The sequence below is a fragment of the Dipodomys spectabilis genome, unplaced genomic scaffold, assembly GCF_019054845.1.
Source record: "Dipodomys spectabilis isolate Male_0828 unplaced genomic scaffold, ASM1905484v1 ptg000136l, whole genome shotgun sequence".
Classification (NCBI taxonomy): Eukaryota; Metazoa; Chordata; class Mammalia; order Rodentia; family Heteromyidae; genus Dipodomys; species Dipodomys spectabilis.
This window is the reverse complement of record NW_024870813.1, coordinates 254,251-277,318: the sequence shown is the minus strand read 5'-3', so window position 1 is coordinate 277,318 and position 23,068 is coordinate 254,251. Positions and strand designations below refer to the sequence as shown.

At 44.6% G+C, this 23,068-nt stretch overlaps 1 protein-coding gene across 1 annotated transcript in view; it reads right to left on the bottom strand.

Moving 5' to 3' along the window:
* Positions 1-23,068, bottom strand: part of Frmpd2 (FERM and PDZ domain containing 2) — a 102,251-nt gene that overhangs the window by 51,280 nt on the left and 27,903 nt on the right. Inside the window, exons 10-13 of the mRNA XM_042690166.1 lie at positions 16,869-17,043; positions 15,633-15,780; positions 14,853-14,991; positions 5,670-5,825 (exon numbers count right to left, since the gene is read on the bottom strand). Of these exons, the coding sequence (XP_042546100.1) occupies positions 5,670-5,825; positions 14,853-14,991; positions 15,633-15,780; positions 16,869-17,043 (618 nt within the window). The remainder of the gene's footprint in view (positions 1-5,669; positions 5,826-14,852; positions 14,992-15,632; positions 15,781-16,868; positions 17,044-23,068) is intronic.

Sequence of the window (23,068 nt, the reverse complement as noted above, 5' to 3'; positions counted from 1 at the left end):
AGATAATGGGCCTCAGACCACCTCATGAACAATGCATTGGTTTATTTCTGCCATCATCATATAAGTCAAGAAACAGCTAAGCATATTTTCTTACTCTAAAACATCCCCCAACTCTGACACGGTGCTTTCTTGCGTGATTTCTTTCTTCATTTCTTTCTTCTTACGTTCTTCTTTTTCTTTCTTTTGTGCTTGTGTTGGGGCTTGAACTCAGGGCCTGGGCATGGTCCCTTAGCTTTATCACTCACCACTTGAGTCAGAACTCTACTTCTAGCTATTTTTTCTAGCTAATTGGAGATATGAGTCTCAAAGACTTTCCTGCCTAGGTAGCTTCAAACCATGATTCTTAGATTTTGTGCTCCTGAGTAGCTATGACTAGAGGTCTGAGGCACCAGTGCCCAGATCATTTTGGTGTTTAGAATAAAATAGTCCTCTTCAAGTCATAATGTTATCATTATCTAAGAGAGTCGCGATGGCCATGCAAGCCCACAGTGGCTCTGAGGGGACTGGTGCCCATTCTCTAGCTGCAAAGAGCCCCATCAGGGCAGGACTGTTCACTGAGCAACTGTCTTCCTTGTGTTGATTTCACTGCTTGAGCCTCCTTTTAACTTTAAAGAGACATTGTTTATTGTCATCATCAGTATCATCATCATCATCACCACCACCACCATCATCATCATCAACAAACTCACCCCAAACAACACTTACTAAGCACCAGTGCTGAAATAGCCACAGCCATTCTAGTACACAGTTAAGATATGATAAATTGTCCAACCGATCTGAGTAATGTGCCAAAGTTTCCACTTTGGGAATGTGGACACGTGAGTCTGTTTGCTCCCAAGTCTTCACTGTCAATAAGCAAAACGCAGGGTATCCATGAAGATTGGAAACATGTGAACAGACATAACATCACCAAGGGCACCTTCAGTGTGTAAAAGATCAAATAATGAGCCAAGTGCCAGTGTCTCAGGCCTATAATCCTAGCTACCTAGGAGGCTGAGATCTAAGGATCGTGGTTCAAAGTCAGATTAGGCAGGAAAGTCTATGAAACTCTTATCTCCAATGAATCAACAAAGAGCTGAAAGTAGAGCTGTGGTACAAGTGGGAGAGCACCAGCCTTGAGCACAAAAACTCAGAGACAGTGTCTAGGACCTGAGTTCAACCCCAGGACCAGCACTACTACTACTACTACTACTAGTAATAATAATAATAACAAATATTGTCTGTGTCTTCTCTCCTGTGGAGTCTCCCATGGTGCCATTCCTCCTCTATCCTACATGGGGATTTCTGTCAGAGAGAGAGAGAAATGGGCCATGGCCATCCCACTGGGATCCCCTGTCTTCCTACAGCAGACAGCAAAAAAAAGACAAGAACCAGGAGCATCTAGCTGCACCCTTGCTGTCCTGAAAATTGTTGGAAGTAAATGGATTGTTATTTCCAGATACTCACCAAGAAATTCACAACAGGTCACACACTCTGACTCTTATAATTTAACCTCTGAGAATCTATCCTAAGAGAATAGGCTGAATAATGGAGACAAGTCCTCATAGTTTTGTTCAAAGCAGATTTTCGGGGTTAGGCTGGAAACAGGGAGGGGGGGGGGGGAGATTTGCTCCTAGGTGGTAAATAATTTCCTGAAGACAGAACTGGTTTAAACAAATAATCAGGCAGTTTGTACAAAGGATATTTATAAAGCATCTGCAGTCATCTAGGGAATGAATTTTGAAAAGTGAGAGAAAATACAAGATATAATCAGTATGGTTCCAACAGGCTGGGAGGGGGGCGGGGAGGGGGGAGGGGAGTGAAGGAAGGAGGGAGGGAGGGTAATTAACGCATGACAACTCCTTCTTTTGTGGGAGCATGGTTCCATAGTTGAACGAGTGTGGTTAACAGTGAGTTAATCTTAAACAGGTTGTTGTGGGATTAACACATTCTTGTAGCAGCACATCTCCCAGACAGAGGATGGGGTTTGGTGGTACCCATGCTGGACTGCTGCCAATCCTGCTTCTAGTGGAAAGTAATGAATTGGAAGGATCAGCATCCAGGAATTGGGTCAGCCGCAGCAGGCAGCCACCTGGGAATGCTTTCCTCTTTTTTTTCTTGTTTTAATAAGAAAAAAGAGCCAAGAGGAGCTATAATTAAATAATCCAGTGACTATTTACAGAGTAGGCTCTGCAGTGGGTTAGGAGGCTCCAGGGCCCTCCAGGCATTCACAGCCTACTGCAATGGATTAGAGCTATGGCTGGGACAACCAGGTGGTCTCCACAGCACACAGCAAAAAAGTTAAAACTGCTCACCACCTTCCATCTGAAGGTGAGATTCTGCCACTAAAGAACTGGGTGGAAATTCAGCTAAAGATTCATGTGGGAAGGGATAAGAAAGAGAAACAAAGGAGGAGCCTACAATGCTTGATAAGAAATGTACTCATTATCTTGCCCATGTAATTGTAACCCCTCTGTACAGTATTTTCATAATAAAAAATAAATAAAAAGAAAAAAAAGAAAAATGCCAATCTGTATTGTTTATGATAGCCCCATGTTGGAAACAATTTATGTGACAAACAATAGAGTATAGAAGGAGAAAGCTATAGTTTGTCAAACTAGGTTTTCCAAATTTTAAGGATATTGGATTATTGTAAATATATAAAGGTACGTGGTAGCCACGTGTCACGGCTGCTGCTTATAATCCTAGCTACTCAGGAGCCTGAGATATAAGGATCAAGGTTTCAAGCCAGCCCAGGCAAGTAAGTCTGTGAGACTCTTTTATCTCCAATTAACCAGCAAAAAACCAGAAGTGGAGCTGTGGTTTGAGTGGTAGAGCATCAGCCTTGAGTGAAAAAGTGGGTGAAAAAGCTAAAAGACAATGCCTAGACTCTGAATTCAAGCCCCAGTACCAGTACCGGGGGAAAAAAGTGTATGCATATGTATATAAGTATAATATGTGTCAGTCTACTTTTAAATATATATGCATATGCACAAATAGAACGAAGAGAGGAAGGTAAAGCCACTAAAATATAGGTGTGCTAATTCCACAAGGCAAAATGATGAGGGTGCTTACATTCCTAAAAGACTTTGTTTAAAAAATAATAACTCACACCTTAATGCAGAGGGTCCCAGTGAGTTCTGGAGATGAGTATTTTCTCCTTTAAGCTCTCTGTACCAAGAAGAAAGAGTCGAGCTGGGTGCTAGTGGCTCATGCCTATAATCCTAGCTACTCAGGGGGCTGAGATCTGAGGATTACAGTTCAAAGCCTGCCCAAGTAAAAAAGTCTGTGAGATTCTTATCTCCAATTAACCACCCAAAAAGCAGGAAATAGAACTATGGCTCATATGGTAGAATGCTAGCCTAGAGCAAAATAGCTCAGAGACAGTAGCCAGGTCCTGAGTTCAAGCCCCACAAACAGTAAAAGAAGGAAACAGGAAAGGAAGGGGGAAGGAGGAGGAGGAAGAAGAAGAGGAGGAGGTAGCCTACAGCATTAGTAATTGCATCCAGCCCACCAAGTAGGAAGCATGAAATTTAGCGCATTTCCTGACACCAAAAAAGATTGTATGCAAATGAAATCAAATTGATTCAGTGCATCTATGAAAATCTAGGGGGAAAAAAGGGGGAGGAGGGTTGTATGTTTTTGCTTCTGAGATGGTGGCTGCTTTTGCGGTTATTTTCCATCATTCAAGCCAGGGGAGGGAGGGGCCTAAGCAGAGCCTGGCACACACAGCAGCATCTGTCTTGCAAGAATGTCCTGCTGCGTGGAGTTCTCAGTTCCTTGACTCCGTTTTTCAGTTCTGTGGCCACTACCATCAGATGGCTTTAAAGTCAACACTTGCTTCTTATCAAGGGAATGAGTGCTGCATCTTGTGGTCAGGGAACGTGCAGAGGCTGGACCATGGGATGCAGGAAGCACTCTCCAGTCATGGCTTCTCCAGTGAAACCTTTGCAGACTGACCCCAGGCTAGGTGTGAGGACAGCTGTGACAAAGGACAAGCCATGAAGACAATGCCAGGCCTCACTTTGCTGGCTCTGACTTCAGGTGCCTGTCTCCATTAAAAGAAAGAAAAACATGGGGGAGGGGGGAGGCTGGGAAGGGATGTGAAGGGTAAACAAAGGAGGAGGCTGCAATGCTTGGTAAGAAATGTATGCATTATCCTGCCCATGTAACTGTAACTCCTCTGTACAGTATGTTCACAAATAAAATTAAATTAATTTAAAAAAAAAAAAGAAAGAAAAACATGGACAGAATATTTCTCCCCAACTTGGGAGCTTCCTTTAAACACTGTCCATTCAAAGCCAGGCATCAGTGGCTCACACCTAAGATCTGAGAAATGAAGTTCAAAACCAACCCAGGTAGGAAAGTCGGTGAGACTCTTATCTCCATGAGCTACCAACAAAGCCTGAAGTGAAGCTGGAGCTAAAGTAGTATAGTGCTAATGTTGAGGGGGGGGGGGAAATCTCAGGGACAGCACCAAGGTCCTGAGTTCAAGCCCCAGGACCAGCACAAACAAAAACAACAACAAAAATAAAAAATAAAAATGTTCAAAGCCAGATACCAGTGGCTCATACCTACAAATCTAGCTACTCAGAAAGTTGATATCTGAGGGTCACGATTCAGAGCCAATGAGGACAGAGAAGTCCCTGAGATGTTTATTTCAAACCATCAAAAAGCCAGAAGTGGAAGTGTGGCTCCAGTGGTAAAGCTCCACCCTTGAGGATTCAAAGTTAAAGCAGAACCCAGTGCCCTGACTTCAAGCCCCGGATACCAGCACCAAAACAAAAAACAAGCCAAAAAAAAAAGCCCTGCTCATCAGATCTAAAGGTCCAGCCACATAACCTGTCCCAGAAGATCTGAGGGCCCCTTTCATGCACCCCATGCCCAGCTGTATCTGTAAGGAAGATAGCCACTCCTGCCCTGGTCTCTCCTAGAGTGGCTGGGATGGTTGTTGACTCTGTGGAGCGTTTATCTCAGCATTGCCTCTGCCCCCGGGCAGATGACTGTCATCGGGCAGGGAGTGCATGTTTCCATCCCCACAGTACCTGCCCACAGTGGAGGAAGATGGCGGGACCAGCAGTGGTATTCATCATTGTGGGTGCCCACAAATGTGGGAAGGGAAAGAAATGTTACTGCTTTCACTCAAGGGGTAAAGAGACTGGAAAAGCACTTTCACTTTTACAGTTCAATGCCAGCCCAAGTAGGAAAGCCTGTGAGATTCTTATCTCCAATTAATCACCAAGAGAGCTTGAAGTAGAGTTGTCGCTCAAGTGATAGAGTGCTAGCCTTAGACTCCCTTGTGCAGGGAGCTCGCAGAAAATGTGCTGGACTGCGGCCAGGAGTCTGTACACAGAGGCCTTCCAGCAGCTTTGCTTTGGCTTTCGGTGTGCGCTTTAGTCACCCTGTGTGTCATCTATGACAAATGTGCTGAGCTGCCCTTCTAAGGTTGAAGAAAAGCCCCACTCTCATCCCCTAAAGCCTACCCATCTTTGGAGGGGGAAGCATTTCCTGCTTCTACAAGCCTCTCCCTGATCTTCAGGTTGATGGAGGCTCCTTTCTTCGCAGTTTGAGGCCTTTGTTGGCACCTCCCTGCACTCTGAGCCCCTCCGGTTCCCAGAGACAGCTCAGAGAGGATCACTGGTGGCATTTCTTGAATCCCAGCCCTTCTCTGAAGAACCAGAAGGTCTCACCCTCAAGAACTCCAGCTCAGCATCCTCTCTCCACAGCTCAGCACTGAGCCGGTGCATCTCAGAGACTTCAACCTGGACCCGAAGAGCAGTCATTCTGTCTAGCAGACTGGCAGGGATGTAATCCTCAACTCGGAAATAGGCCTTACTTTCCACCTGCTGGAAACAAGACACAGAGGAAATGAGTTCAAACACAAACTTCCTAGAGGATTCCAAACAGAACACAATGTGTCTATAGACACAATCCCATCAAGTCTTGAGGAAAGGATGCTCCTTCAAGGTCCCCCCATCAAAAGTAGGGTCAAATGCTAGGACATGAACAAAATGAGGAGAAGCAAGCAGCCATCCATTTTTCAGTCCCTCCTTAGACTGCAATAGGCTCTTTTGATCCTCCATACAATCCTGTAAGAGAAGCAGTATTATTGCCTTTGCCAAGAAAAAGGGGAAGTCATTCTGTAAGAGGATCCCCCTCAGTAGATGAATGAATCAAGAAAATGTGGTATATATACATAATGGAATTCTATGCCTCCATCAGAAAGAATGGCATTGCCTCATTTGTTAGGAAATGGAAAGACTTGGAAAAAATTATATTAAGTGAAGTAAGCTAGGCTCAAAGAAACATAGGTCTCATGGTTTCCCTTATTTGCAATAACTAGTATATGTCTGAGACAAGCAGAATGGTCAGATAGGTTGATGTTAGGTGAAATCAACCCCAAGATAAGAACTCAAATGTTTTTTTCTTTCTTGCAATTGCTTCTAACATATTTATAAGATGATGTCTTTGTTGCTTTATATGTCCTTTTCCCACGGTATAACCCCTGTTTTCATTGTATGTGATGTTGGTATAATTTGGGGATGGGAAGGGAAAAAACAAATTGTTTACATAGGGATACAGGTGGACCCATTGTAACAATGAGATGTACAAGACGCTATGTCGAAAAATGAACTTTACAATGTAGGCAGGGGAGGGGGAGTGTAGTTGTGGGGAAGGAAGGGAAGGGAGGGTAGAGGAAAAACAAAGGAGGAGGTAACAATGCTTGATAAGAAATGTACTCATGCCGGGCGCTAGTGGCTCACGCCTGTAATCCTAGCTACTCAGGAGGCTGAGATCTGAGGATCACGGTTCAAAGCCAGCCCGGGCAGGAGAGACCGTGAGACTCCTATCTCCAGTAAACCACCAGAAAACCGGAAGTGGTGCTGTAGCTCAAGTGGTAGAGCGCTCGCTTTGAGCTGAAGAGCTGAGGGACAGCGCCCAGGCCCAGAGTTCAAGCCCCACGACCGACAAAAAAAAAAAAAAAAAAAAAAAGAAATGTACTCATTACCTTGCTCATGTAATTGTAACCCCTCTTTACAGTATTTTCCCAATAAAAAAAGAGGCAACCTAAAAAAATGCTTTTTTAGCAAATGAACCAAAATTCTCTCAACTTTTTGCATGTGTTCTCTTTCATCTAAGCTGTTCTCTCCTGCAGTCAGGCTCCAGGAGAGAGAGATTCACTGATAAGCATCTTGCATGGAAGGCAAATTCAAATAGCCAATGCCCACTGCTCATCTAAAAAACAAGCAACAGAAAATTCAGGGCACCCCTGTCCCCTGACAGGCAATTTGTTCCTGTTCCATTCCGGTAATAAAATGATAATATTTTTGGAACTCTTCCAGAGACAGAGACTGAACTAGTGGTCAGCAGTCCATATCTTCTACTTGGAACTATTTTAACTGTGCATACCTTTCCCACCATCTGCCCCCAGTTCTCTTTATTTAAGTTGAAGCCAATGTCTGCACCCCTGAAGATGGCTGGAAATGTACTGAAGTGCTGTCTTCCCATGGCTGCCATGAAAGAAATCTCCTTTCTCTATGCTTCACCGTGTCTCTTTATTTCATATATGGGGCTGAGTGACCTGATCTAATAAGTTAGGACTCTTGGACTTTGAGACCTAGAGTCTAAAAATCCAAGTTTCAATTCCACAGGGCTAGGTTCAACCTGTTTGTAAGAGAATAAGATGTTTCATTCCAAACTCCCACATAATCCATAATGTCATTTCACCTCCCCAAAGCCACAGAAAACTCTTGGCACTTCTGCTGTCATGTGCTCCCAGTTCCCAGTCCCCTGTGATGAGGAGGAGTTGTATATGACAATGGCTATGCATGTGAAGATATTGAGACCCCTGCATCCCACCACAGGCCTCAAACTTCACTAGGTCTGCCCTATAAGGGGCTGAAGCTGAAAGTCAGGATCACTTCCTGCCAGGTGATGGCTCTGATGGCTCTCTGAATAGACTGGGGCAGAGAGAAGTATGCTAAAGGCCGTGGAAGTATGGTCTCTAGTCATGGTAAAGAATGAGGAGTCTTCCAGGCACTGTCTCTCACACCTGTAATCCTAGATACTCAGAAAGCTGAGATCTGAGGATTGAGGTTCAAAGACAGCCCGGGCAGGAAAATCTGAGGCTCTTATCTCCAATTAACCACCCAAAAGCCCAAAGTAGAGCTTTGAGAGATCACTAGCCTTTGAGGAAAAAAACCTGAAGGACAATACCCAGACTCTGAGTTCAAGCCCCAGAACTGGCACAGGGGAAAAAAAACCAACAAACTTTATAAGTATAGCACTAAATAAAGAAGATTGTGTAGAAATGCTCCATAATGTATGGCTCCAATGATGTGACATTCTGCTAGGGAGACAGTGAAGAGGTCAGTGACTGCCAGTGGTTATGGGGAAGAGTGGTGGGTAAGTGGTATACAGAGGGTTTTTAGGACAATGAAATTATACTGCATTATACTACAATAGTAGATATATGACTTTATACCTTTGTCAAAAATCATAGCATATGTACAACACCAAGATTGCATACCAGCACCAACTATGGACTCTGGATGATGGATATGTAGATGTACACTGAAGGTGTTTATATTGTTTAGGGTAGAGGCTGTGTATGTGTAGGGGCTGGGGTTATAATGGGAGATCTACTCAAGTTCTACTCAATTTTTCTGTGAACTTAAACTTGCTTTGTCAAGGCCCATATGTTAAAGACTTGCTCATCAGCCCTTGGCTCTGTTCAGAAGGTAAAACCTAGAGGAAGGAAGTTAGGCCATTGGGGGTGTGGCCCAAGAGGATATTGGAACCACAATCCTTCCTATATTTCTCTTGTTGGCTTTCCAGTCTTTGTGAAGTGAATAGCTTTATATCACCACATGCTTCCACCATGATAACCTATCTTCTCACAGGCCTAAAGCAATGAGGTCAAGAAACCCTGTTCTGAAATCTCTAAATTCATGAACTAAAATCTGTCCTCCTTTGGCTACCACAGATATTTTGTCACCGTGGTGGAAAGCTGACTAATACATATTCTAAAAACTAATGTCTATTAAAACTACATTGGAGAGGGGCTGGGAAGGTGGCTCAGCAGTAGAGTACTTGCCTCGCATGCATGAGACCCTGGGTTCCTCAGTACCACATAAACAGATAAGGCCAGAAGTGGCACTGTGGCTCAAGTGGTAGAGCACTAGCCTTGTGTTGAAGAGCTCAGGGGCAGCGCCTGGGCCTACAGTTCAAACCCCATGACCAAAAGAAAAAAAACCATTAAAAAAAAAACATCATGAGAAACAAAAGAAAAACACATTTATGATCTTTAACCCAGAATCTCTTGCTAGGAAGATATTTAAAGGAAGCAGCCAATATAGACCTAGAATGCTCCAGGCACAAGTCCTTTATTTCTATGCCATTTACAAAAAAAAAAAAAGATCAAAAGCAGCTCGGGGGATAATTATAGTTAATTATCAACTTGCATGGCACAGTCAGGTGAATGCCTAAAGAACTGAAAAATGAAGGAAGACCCAGCCCTGTGGAGTCACATCTGCTGCTCCACACAACTATCAGGAAGGCAGTAGGAGGACACAGACCATGAAATGAAAAAGCAGGACACAAATGGAGCGTGGCAATGTCTACAACTATAGGAGAAAAAAAAACCCTGAATGTGATCAGGCTTGAAGAGAATGTGCCCTGAGGAATGTGGTTCTGCTACGATGATGTGATTACAGAGATTTATTTTGGTACTAAATTGTCTTTGTCTCCCTTTTTAAAATGCAAATGCAATCATGTTACATCCCTGCTTAAAATTCCATAGGGGCTCCCAATCTTTCACCACAGTGATTTTCACATCTTCCCCTGCCTCCAGCACCAGAACCACTTATCACACAAAATAAAAGCCCTGACCGGAGCACAATACGTCCTCTCAGATATGATGACCACCTGGACTGAGGGCACAGTGAAATACCTCACCTCCCTGGGTGTACCAGTCTCTCAGCCCACAGAAGTCCTCTCCCCTTTGAGACCTTCCTGATATATGGATGGGATCTTAAATGTCTCCCAGTGACCATGTGTTCAAGGCTTGGCAACAGCCCATAGCTCTATTAGGAAGTGGTGGAACTGGTTAAGAGTAGAGCCATGTGGGAGTAAGTTAGGTCATTGGGACATTCTCGTAAAGATAATTGGGACTCACCTCCTCCTCTCCCTCTTCTCCTCCTCCTTTCTCTTCTTCCTCTTCCTCCCCCTTTCTCTTCATCCTCTTTCTTCTTCTCCTCTCTTTCTCTCTCCTCGCTCTCTCTTTCTCTTTCTCTCTGTTTTCCAGGTGTTACACGGTAACCACCTCCTCCAGTGTGCACTACTGCCATGTTGTTGTTCTACCACAGACCCAAAGTGACAGGGCCAAGCATCTATAGAGTGACACCTCTGAAAACATGAATAAAATAAATCCTTCCTCCTTGAAGTAGATTTTCATAGGTATTTTGCCACAAGAATGGAAAGCTAACATATATATCCCTACTGCCACTTGAGGTACCCACTACAGTGGCTGACACATAGAGAAGCAGGCAAGTACACTTTGGGTTTTGGCTGACACTCCTGTGTCAGTGTAGACTTCATCTGTTGTCACAGATGGATCAGGATGTCCCTAGAAGTTCCAGGAAGAGGCTATGACTGTGGGAGGGGGGTGGGAGGGAGTAGTACAGGAAACCTCTGCATCTTCTACCTATTCTTGCTCTAAAGCTGCTCTTTTAAATGGAACTTATGGCCAGGTACCTGTAACTCATTCTGTAATCCTAGCTACTCAGGAGGCTGAGATCTGAGGATCTCAGTTTGAAGCCAGCTCAGGCAAGAAATTTTGTGACTCTTATCACCAATAAACCAGCAAAAAGCTGAAAGTGGAGGTGTAGCCCAATTGGTAGAGCAAAAAAGCTCAGGGACAGTGGCCAGACCCTGAGTTCAAGCCCAGTAATAGCATACACACACATACACACACACACACACACACACACACACACACACACACACAAACACACACACACAGAGCTTATTAAAAACATTTGTTAAATACCTTTTAGAGTCTTTGACCAGCATTTCATTGCTAGAATATATTCAAGCAATCGGAGTCACAATTTTCTCAACTACCAATAGATTCATAACAACTTCTCAGTTAAGATAGGGTTCAATAGTGCCAAGATGAAACAGGTCCATTGGTGGACGCATAATGGATGGATTTGTGTAACCTATGGCCTTCATACATAAGAGAAAAGGTCTGACTTTGGGGTACAGTAGAAAGCACCTCAAAAATGCTCTGGACACCAAGGGTATGAGCAGAGTTAGTATTGGCAAGATTAGGGAGAGGGGAGACAAGGGGAGGATAAGCGCAGAGGAAAACAAGCCAGGCATAGGTGGCTTACACCTGTAATTCTAGCTATTCAGGAGGCTGAGATCAGAGGATTGTGATTCAGAGTCAGCCCAGGCAGAAAAGACCATAAATCTCTTACCTGCCAAAATGCCAGAAGTGATGCTTTGACTCATGTGATAAAGTTCTAGCCTTGAGCAGAAAAACTCAGGGATAGTACCCAGGCCCTGAGTTCAAGCCTCAGGACCAGCAAAAAAACAAAATCAGAGAAAATCAGAAACAGGTGAGATCAGTCAGAAATTCAAAAATCAAACAGACAAGTCCCTAGGACAGGGCACTGTGAATGTTAATTTTATGTCAATGTAACTTGGCCACAGGGTGTTCAAATGGCCAAACATTCTGGGTATGTTTGTTAGGGAAAAAAATATGTTTTGGAAAAGATTAACGTGTTTATTAGTAGGATGAATAAAGTAGATTGCCTTATTGCCCTATCTAATAACTTAGTTGATTGGGGCTGTCATAACAAAATACCCCAAATTGTGTAATTAAAAATCAGAAGTGTATTTGTCACAGTTCTGGAAGCTGAGAAATCAAAGATTCAGGCAGCAGCCCTGGTGTCCAGAGAGGGCTGTTGAGCACCATGCTCTCAACAGGGTGCCTTCCAGCTCAGTCCTCACAGAGGGAAGTTTCTCACTCAATCCAGCCACAATGTATAAGGTTCTAACCCATTCAAATGGGAAAAGTCCTCATGACTTAATTACACATTTACAAGCTCCACCTCATAATAGGACCACAATGGAACTTAGTTTCCACCTGAACTTGGGAGGAAATATAAGCAAACCAGAGTGGGGCTCCAAGAAATTTATTAAAGGAGTAAATAAAGCAAATGTTCAAACATCTAGTAAATAGGAAGGAATCTCTCTCTGCCTGGCCATCTTTAAACTAGAACACAGGTCTTCTGACCTTGGACTCAGATTAAAAACATACCATCTGCTCTCCTGGGTCTCCATCTTGTTAACTGCAGATTGGGAGATTTCTTAGCTTCCATAAACAGGAGTCAGTTACTTATACTAAATCTCTAGATGATGAGTGGTGTTTATGTATGTGTATATTGTATATATATGTAAGTATGTATGTATGTATGTAGGTAGGTAGGTAGGTCGGTAGGTCGGTCGGTAGGTAGGTAGACAGGTAGACATGATAGATGATGAAAGTGATGACGACAGGCAGGCAGACACCTTCCTTACCCATGTTAATCACACATGAATGATCTAGAGGCTACAGAAAAAAAAAACACTGAAAGATTTATACGGGCACCCCTTGCTAAGAGCACCCTCTTTCTAAGGCCCCAAAATATAGCAATGGAAAGACACAAGGGAGGTGATACCACAAGGCAGTAGTCCAGTCCTAAGGTGAAGGACGGGAAGAAACTCCGGGATAGGTAGCAACAAGGCCAAAAGTTTGTCAAAGGAGCAGAAAAAAAGGCCAGGCAAGATGGTGCACACCTATAATCTCAGTACATAGGAGAAAGAGGCAGGAAGATCATAAGTTCAAGGACAGTCTGAGCTACATTGCTAGACCTTATCATAAGAAAAAAGCTTGAGGGAACAGGTTAGAGATGAAAGGAACCAGGCCAGATCTGGAAGAGTTCCCTCTGAGGCAAAGTGGTACAAGAGGCAGAAAGCAAAGTCAGACCCCATGGACCACCATAGGCCGAGAGGAGTAGGGATGGGAATGACAGTGGTATTTCTGGTTCCTGTCAAGCAAGTTTCTGGCTTGCCTCCCAGTGGCTTATCATAGGATCACCCAAGGCAGAAGCCAGGTGTCCATTCATTATCCGTTTAGAGGACAGAACTGGGGAGGAGAAAGCTCAGACACAGGAAGCCCAAGTCTTTCTGACGTCACTGGCACCAAGTACCAGACCATGGGTCAGTCAGCTTTCCACTGCCATGACACAATACGTGAGAAAATCAACTTCAAGAGGCAAAAAAAGGAATTGGTTTGGGCTAACAGTTTCAGGGGTTTCATTCATGGTCAGCTGGATCCATTGCTTGGGGCCTGAGGGGAGGCAAAATACCATGACAAACATGGGCTATATGTGACTGCCTGCCTTGTGATAGGCAGCCTGCAAGCAGAGAGAGAGGGCATCTCCATTTTTAATTCCAACTTAGATAAACAAATGTCTCAGCATTGTTCCTTCCTAGTTTGAGTCATCTGCAACTTAAATAGCCCTCTGTCAACTCACCGAGGACTCTGTCATTGGAGGCAAGTTCAATTAAAGAGACTTACATATGGTTGTGTTGCTGCGACAAGGGCATGGCCAACAAGATTTCAGCCATGTTTGAGAGGAATTGCTTTGAGCCACTTTGAGCAACAACAGATTATTTTTCTAGAGAATGTATCAGTTTTGTAATGTTATGAGTTAGGGAGGGTTAACATAGTAGAAAATGTGTGTCAATGGCAGGAACAGAATTATTTCTTTTCTTTTCTTTTTTTCTTTCTTCTTTTTTGTCAGTTGTGGGGCTTGAACTCAGGGCCTGGGCTCTGTCCCTGAGCAATTTTTGCACAAGACTAGCACTCTACCACTCTGAGCCACAGCTCCACTTCTGGTTTTCTGGTGGTTCTTTGGAGATAAGAGTCTCATGGACTTCCCTGCCTAGGCTGACTTTGAACCATGATCCTCAGATCTTAGCTACCTGAGTAGCTAGAATTATAGGCATGAACCACCAGTACCAGGCCAGAATTATTTCTTAATAAAGGTTAGTTATTGATGATGATGGGAACTCAATGAATAAGTAAATTATTGCTTTTTGAGTGCTTTGGTTGGGTGTGGTCTGCATGTCCTGCACGGCCCATTGTGATTAAAGGTCTGGTCTTCAGAGTAGGGCTATGGAAAGGTGATGGGACCTTTGGGAGGAAGGACCCATTGGGAGGGTCTTAGGTCATTGGGGCGTGGCCTTGGAAAGCATCCTGGAATCTCAGTCTCTCTCTGACTTCCCGATGGGCATTGTAAGCTCTTCCATACACAGTCCTACCATGATGTGTCACTATCCATCACCCTCACCAAGACCAAATCAACCAGGAAGCCCAATCTTGGACTTTGAATTTCCAAAACAGTGAGCTAAATTAGTCTTTTCTCTCCATAAGTTCACTGTCTCCCGTATTCCATCATAGTATCAAATCTGAAAAATACAAGAAGGATCTATTAGACTAGAACTATACTGCCATGTATAAATTTGATTTGTTCATCTGTGTACCACCCCTCCCCAGAACCTAAGAAAGAACAGTCAATGAATGCTTATTGGGTGGATGGATGCATAGTTGGATGGAAGAGTGGATGGATGGATGAATGAATAGATGGAAACACTGTCATAAAGATAGATGGATGGGTAAATTGATAGACTTTACCTCAATCTCAGTAGTACATGATGACAACACTTCTCCAAGGTAGAGTCTCCATATTACTATCTTTCCAATCCCATAATAATTTCTCTTTTGTCTCCACCCAAAGGCCCCAGGTATCCACCCCTACCTCCTTAGGATAGTTGCCAAACTCAGCTTGCAAGGCGAGAGCTCCCAGCTGCAGTAGCATCTCATCGTTGCAATGCAGCCTCTCTTCCAGGATGTCTTTCCGAAGCTGCAGATAAAACTGATGCCTTGTCAGGCTGTGCCTGGTAAATGAACACAAACAAGAGAGCTGAGAGGCCAGGAGAACCTAAACCAGGGGCTTCTCAGCCTGGGCAGGAAATGGGGGAAGGAGAGGAGCCAGACTATCACCCAAGAACCAGAGCACCAGGCCAGGTAGACCTGTGTACTCCCTCCTCCTCCCCATGCCCCTGCCTTTAGGAACTTCCCAAACTCCCACAGAGATGTTTATTGCACAGATCAAGTGAGAAATCTATAGTCAGTTAGGTAGTAGTCTGGTAAGCAAAGGAGCAAAGAGATAGTGCATCAACTCCAAATCCATTGCTTCCTCTTCCAACCTTCATCCCTGGGCTGCTAGACTGTGGGTAGAGGGAGAAGGGGGTACAGATTGAGGTTAAGAATGAGTGAACTTTGACCTGGAGTGACCTCTGTTTGAAATACAAGGGCAAGTTCTTATTCCAACCTGAGCTTGTCTCAAGGAAAAAGAAAAAGAAAACTGATTTTTTTTCTCTCAGAGTTCCTTTATATCAAAAACCCATGGACAGAAACCACTGCCATTTATGTGGAATTTACCATTCCCAAAGCACTTGCCTAACCACTCTGTGTAATGTCACCCAGGACAGGCCTAAATTCCCCAGGGAGCCTGGGGACAGGTGGCAGCACTCACTGGAGCAGCCCACAATGGCTGACAAAGAACTTTATCCGCAGGAAGAGTGTGAAGGTGTCCAGCGAGGTCTTCAGTGGCTGCTCACTCCAGCCTTCGGGGGCAATTTTGCACAGTTTGGTTTCATTGTCCAGGAAAAAGAACTCTTTGCCTGAGATGGAAGTAGAGAGAGCATGGAGAGGGAAGTAAAAGGCAGCATTCCACCCCTCAGGCTCACAGCCCCGAGTCCTAACCCCAACGCTCAGATGGGCCATGTTGGTGCCAAAGAAAACAGGAGAGTCCCCTCAGTACCTGTCATTTAACATCGGCTTCTCAGCTGTCATCTTATGGAGATAAAGTAACAAAATGATTTCTAGGTGCTGATGGTTCACACCTGTAATCCTAGCTACTCAGGAGGCTGAGTTCTGGGGATCCTGGTTCAAAGCCAGACCAGGCGGGAAAGTTTGTGAGATTCCTATCTCCAATTAATCACCAAAAAGCCAGAAAGAGAGCTGTGGTTCAAGTGGTAGAGCACCAGTCTTGAGAGAAAAAGATAAAGGTCAGCACCCAGACCCTAAACTGAAGCCCTAATACCAGCAAAGTAGATAGACAGACAGACTCCAGACAGACTCCAGACAGACAGAAATGATATAAAAAATAAAAATAAAAGGTAATAAATGACAAAGGCCTATGAAGTCTCCACCATGTACCAGACCTTCTGTATCAACTCATCTTTAACCTCTTCAGTCTAACTATTGATCAAAGCAATCTGGCAGATCACAGCCCCTCCCTCCTCAACATCCAGCACTCACTAGTTTTCTGACAATCTGTGAACACTTGAAACTTTTTTTTTCTGGTCCTGGGTCTTGAACCCTGGGCCTGGGTGCTATCCCTGAGCAACTTTTACTCAAGACTAGCGCTCTTATGCCACAGTGCCACAGTGCCACTTCTGTTTTGTTTTGTTTTTTTCCTGTGATTAAGAGTCTCATGGACTTTCCTGCCCAGGCTGGCTTTGAAGCACAATCCTCAGATCACAGCCTCTGAGTAGCTGGGATTCCAGGCATGAGCCACCAGTGCCAGGCCACTTGACACTTTTTACACAAGCATCTGAAGTCCTCACCACTATGTTAACTGATGGTAAAGTATGGAGAGAGCAATATCCTTGTCTTAACTTTCCTAGGGAAAATGGAGCTCAGCTAACCACATATCTGGTTCCTAGAGGCTTCAAGAAGGCCAGCAGTGTTCCTAGCAGATACTCACCTTTCACATAAGCCAGACAAAAGTAGGTGGTCTCTTTGAGATTAGTGAAGGACATGACAGCATTGAAGACAGCTCCCACCGTGGACCTGACGTCACACTTCACTTCCAGACACTGCCCACTCAGCAGGACCACACAGAGGTCACTGAGAGCCAAATAGGATTTCCCTTTTTTGGTCTAAAAACAACAGTGATGGCATAAGTTGTTACAGTAACTATGAGACTTGGGCTAGTGACTGTGCTAAGCACTTTAGACCATATTATCTCCCTTAACCATCAAACAACCCTAAGAGATGAATGTGTTCGATTTCTAGTTAGCAGATGAAAAACTGAGGTTCACAGAGTTAAAGGCTTGTCCAGGGTTGCACAGCTACTAAGAGGCAGAACCTGGATTCAAATCTGAGTGCTGCCAAGCTCTTGGGGGACAGGGAGGCTGGAGAAGGGCACAGGTCTGACCTGCACCTTTTCCCTTGAAGACATCCTGAATGTTGCTTGTGCTCTGCCTGCCTTCCAGATTCATCAATGAATCAGATGCTCCTGTGGTCTTCAGCCAACCTGACGCTAGTCCTCAGCTCACAAAACCATACAGAGTGTAGGTTCCTTGAATTCTAAACTGAGAGCATTGAGGCAGGAATCCATCCAAAGAAAAGAAGGGACTAGAATAAGGGGATCTGGGAAATCAGTCATCAGAACCACAGATGTATGATGTCTGCTTTCTGTCACAACATCCTCAGATTAATACCAGGTCCATACCCTGCAGCAGCCTTGTACCCACCACCATCTTGACCCCAGTAAGCCTCCTCTTCATCCTCAGACTGCAGATTTCCATGAGTCTTCAGTGTCTAACACAGACTCCTCCCCTAAGGACATTTGCTGAATACCCACCCCAGCATCCATCCCAAAGCTCAGCACAGGATCTGGCCGCTCCTCTCTTGGGAGTCCTTCCTTAGAGGACAGAGATGGGTTGACATTGATATCTAGCCAGGCACCAATGGCTCACATCTGTAATCCTAACAACTCAGGAAGCTGGGATCTGAGGATCATGGTTCAAAGCCAGCCTGGGCAGGAAAGTCCAATCACCACCCAAAAGCTGGAAGTAGAGCTGTGGATCAAGTGGCTTGCTAACTGCTACAGGATGGTGGTCGCTTAGCCTTTTGGCTCAATATTGGTGTTCTGCCATGAGCCACACCTCTACTTGTAGCTTTTCTTTCTTTTTCTTTCTTTTTGAGGAGAAATCTCATGGGCTTTCCTGCCCAGTGTTGGCTTTAAACTGTGACCTTCAGATGTCAGCCTCTTGAGTAGGTAGGATCACAGGTGTAAGCCACTAGTACCAGGCTCTGAGGCTCTGAATTCTTTTTTGTTGTTTTTTGGTGCCTGTCTTGGGCTTGAACTAAGGGTGCTGTCTCTGGGGTTTTTGTTTTGGTTTGGTTTGGTTTGGTTTTTTTGTGTGTGTGTTTTTTTTGTTCAAATCTATCACTCTACCACTTAAGTCACAGCTCCACTTCCAGCTTTTTTGATGGCTAACTGGAAATAAGAATCTCCTGGATTTTCCTGCCCAGGCTGGCTTTGAACTGTGATCCTCAGGTCTCAGCTTCTCAAGTACCATGGGTTACAGGTATGAGCCACCAGCACCAGACAAGGCTCTGACATTCTTAAGCACCACACATTGTGATTGCACTAGGGTTTGCACATGGTACTGCAGCACCCCCTGGTTCTATCTCCCCACTAACCACTGGGTTACCTGGGCCTTCACACCTGTCTCAGCCTCCCTTCCCCCTCTTGATCCCATATACCATCTCAGCTGCCCAGGACTGCAATTGCTCATATTGGTCCTATATGCCCCTCTGCTGGGGATTGCACAGAAAGGGACTCAGGCAAGCACATGTGCCCCAAAATACTTCACACTGGGTCTAGCAGCATCTTCTCCACCTGGGCTAGTAGCACCAGAAGTTCTTTCTGAGTTTCTTCCTGACCAACCCAATCCAGGCACTTAGTGCATGTCCATACATAGATTGTGAGCCCTTTCAAAGGATCTAGCAGCTGGTGGGAGGGGAACTTGAGTCACTGAATGAGAACCCAGGTGCCCATAGGAATGGAACATAAAATAACAAATAAAAGCCACCATACTTGGGGCTGTGGCTAAGCATGGGGCTTAGCATATATGTGACCAGAGGTTAAAATTTCTAGATTATACACACACACATATATAATATATAATACATATACATAATATATACATGTATATAATATATAATAAATGCATTCATATACATGATATATTATTATACATGCATACACACATATATACATACACATATACACATCACACACATATATCAGATATGTTATAATATCTAATATATATTACAGACTAGACTATATAGAATGTAAGAATAGGATATATAGAATATTTTAAAATCTATGTTCTCTACATATTCTCTATATTCTCTATATATTCTACATATACTCTAAATAGAGAATGTAGATTTGATATATTCTATATAATATATACATTACACATGGTATAGATTACACATTGTATTCTATATTTATATATTAAAAATTATATTTTATAATAAAATTGCTACAAATATTACGTATTATATAGAACATATATGTGCATGTATTTATCTCACGTCCTATGAAGAGCTGAAGTTTGGGGATGGGAGGCTGCACTAAGGTTGAAGTGGTTGGGGCAGGGCTGTGGTGGAAGGAGGCCCCAGTAATGGTCCAAGGCAGCTCATGGGGAAGAAGGCAGACTCAGCACACATCTGTGGCTCTGCTGACTGATCTCTCAGATCTGTTCAAGTCCCTGCTTTTCATTAAATTGCTACCTGTCCTAATTCTCTCTCTTTCTCTCTCTCTCTACATATTTATATATATACATATATATGAATACAAATAAGGAGAATACATTCATCAAATATATGTATGTATATGCGTATATGTATGTATACATATTTATGTGTACAATGTATATTTCATGCTTGTGTCCCACTTATGGCCAGACTCCATTAGGAGAGACTCAGAGCTGGGGAATCTAGCCCACAGGTCCGGTTTGTCTGAACTAAGCTCAGATGCTGGGGGCACAATGTCAGGGAACCACAGTGTATGTTTCCTTGACAGGGCAAGGATCAAGCTAGGATTCAAGGAGATTTTTTTATTAGCAGCATTCGACTAACCCAGACTGGTGCAGAGAGGCAAGGCTCCCTGATGCTTTTCTGAATTGCTCTGAGCTATTGAAAGACCAGCATGGAGACAGTGCGGGAAGCCCAAAGAAGAGGAACACCAAGCCAGTGCTGCTTCCACAGGCCTGAACATGGCCAGAGAGCCGTGTAGCAGCATAGACATGTGAACTTGACTAGATAGGCACTTCAGCTCTTAGAGTGAGTGAGATAGGAAAGATATCCCCGCTCCCTGCCACCCAGATCTCAATATTGGCTGGTAATCACCTGTCCCCAGGCTGAGCACTGAATAGCAGGGAATATGGGCCTTAAAAGAAGCTCCGGGAGAGTTCTCAAGATGGCGACGGGGCAGTAGGGAAACGCCACAGCTCTCTCCAACCAAAAAGAGAGTTCGAGTTCCAACCTTTAATCTCCCCAAGAGACCGACAACAACAAAAAGACGAACACTCAGAGAAAAACCAGAGGTGGAAAATAATAAAAAAAGAAAGAGAGGAAAAGAAGAATTTCAGAACAGAGAAGAGCGAAGACCCCTCCCCCAACCTTTACTGGCCGCGCGGCAGTGTGCCAAGCCGCCGGCCAGCCGGCCCCGCGGGGGCTGCCGGAGCCCCAGAGACACAGGGGGCTGCTTGCAGATCACCAGGTACCGGATTGCAGAACAGCGGATCGCCAGGAACAGAGAAACCTACCAGCCGGGAGTCTCCAGGAGGATCCCACCCCACCCATCACTCTCCACCGGAGCGGAGAGGCTCCATCCCGCCAAAGCCGCCCGGCACCAGCAGCGCCACAAAGGGACCTGTCGCGATCGCAACGACCCGGCGGGGGGCCGCCCAACCCAGCCCGCAACCACCCCAACTGAACTCGGACTGCAACAACAACTGACGGACTGCAACAACAACTGACGACCTACAGGGTGAGTACCCATCAGGGGACAGGGAATCCATCAAGGGAGACCAGAGCTGGAGGGAATCCCCAGACCCTGACCTAGACTCCCTACCCCAACACCCGGACCACAGGACCCACTAAAACTGGGAACTGTTCGAGAGCCCCACCAGCCGGTGGAGCACACTCTGCTGGCCAGGCCAGAGCAAGAGCGCCCCGGGAAGGGAGCTTAAATGCTCAAGCCAGGAACAGTGCCCCTGGGTCAAGACTACCAACAGTAGAAGAAATTTGAACTGTGTCCTCCAGGCTGCATAACCAAGGTGGTATACACATTAGCACAGGCCTAACGAGCGCGCTCCAGGCTGGGGCCGGAACCAGGCCAGGGGACCGGCGCCTGAACAAAGCAAAAAGGGTCAGAAGTGGGGCTGTGGCTCAAATGGTAGGGTGCCAGCCCTGAGCTGAAGAGCTGAGGGACAGCACCCAAACCTAGAGTTCAAGCCCACAACCAGCCCAAAACAAACAAAAACACATCAGGAGCCCATAGCAGACTCCAGTATTTGGGAGAGTGCATCCAGAGCATCTGATCTTCCCAAGAGCACCCGCAGGAGCAAACACAAGCAGTCTAGGCTGCTCAACCCTTCCAAAGGCGGAATTGCTACAGCAGAGAGCTGAGAATCCTAAGTGAATAGCAGCTGGAAATAGGCTCCCAACAGAATCCAGATCAGACACAGACTCTCTCTACCAATAGAGAATCAGCAACCAAGCAAAGACAGACACACCAAAACAAGATTGAAGAGCAGTCTCCTGAACCCCCATGCGAAAATCACAGAGAAAAATCACAAGGTTTACCACTACCCAGGACAGCAAGCTCACCTCAAAAGCCAGCAGCCACGCAGGGGAGAGCCCCAGTGGGAGCAAAGCAGGAATGGAAGACAAAAACTACATCCAAGGGTTGCTGGAGGCAATGACTCAAGAAATAAAGCGAGAAATGGATCAGAAATTGAAAGAGCACAAGGATGAACTATCAAAAGATATACAGGATATCAAACAAAAATTGGATGCAAAAATAGAAGCTGCACAAACCTCAGTAAGAAGTGAGATAAACGCCAAATTAGAGGTAATGCATACTGATATCACCTCATTGAGAGGTGAGATCAGTACTCTGAGAACCAACATTGAATCCATAAAGGGATCCATTTCCATCATGCAAACCACAATAGAAGCCACGGTCAACAGAGTGAATGAAATGGAAGGTAGAGTGTCAGATACAGAAGACAGAATACACCAACTGGACCAAAAAGTGACAGATATGGAAAAATCACTCAAATTAAACCAAAGGGAAATTCAAGAGCAAGCAGATAATGCTAAAAAATTTAACCTTCGCATAATCGGAGTGGACGAAGGTGAGGAATTCCAGAGCAAGGGAATGCAACACCTATTTAACAAGATAGTCAATGAAAATTTTCCCCACCTCAAAAACGACCATCTTAACTACATCACAAAAGCTTATCGAACACCCAACAAGCAAGATCCCAGGAGAAACACTTCTAGGCACATAATAGTAACAATGATGGATCTGAATAATAAGGAAACAATCCTGCATGCAGCAAAAATGAAGAAGGAGCTATACTACAACGGGAAAAAAATTAGAATCACTGCAGATCTCTCCACACAAACAATGAATGCAAGAAAAGCCTGGGAAAGCACCATACGAGCCCTGAGAGCCAATAACTGCCAACCCAGACTGATATACCCGGCAAAGCTAGCATTCACATTCGATGGAGAACTGAAAACTTTTAATAGCAAAGAAAAACTAAATGAATACATAAACATTAAGCCAGCATTACAAAGAATTCTAAGAGTGGGGACACAACCTGAAGAAAGCAACCAGGAACTGGGACCTGCCCCAAACAGGCATTACTCAAAGTCTAACTGAGCAAGCACAGGAGGAAAGGAAAGAAGAAAAACTTAGGAAAACGGAATGGCAGGGACAACAATGCATCTCTCTATACTTTCTCTTAATATAAATGGGCTGAATTCGCCAATTAAAAGAAAACGAACTGAGGACTGGATCAGAAAACAAGACCCATCCATCTGTTGCCTTCAGGAGACCCACCTCTCAGCCAAACATACAAACAA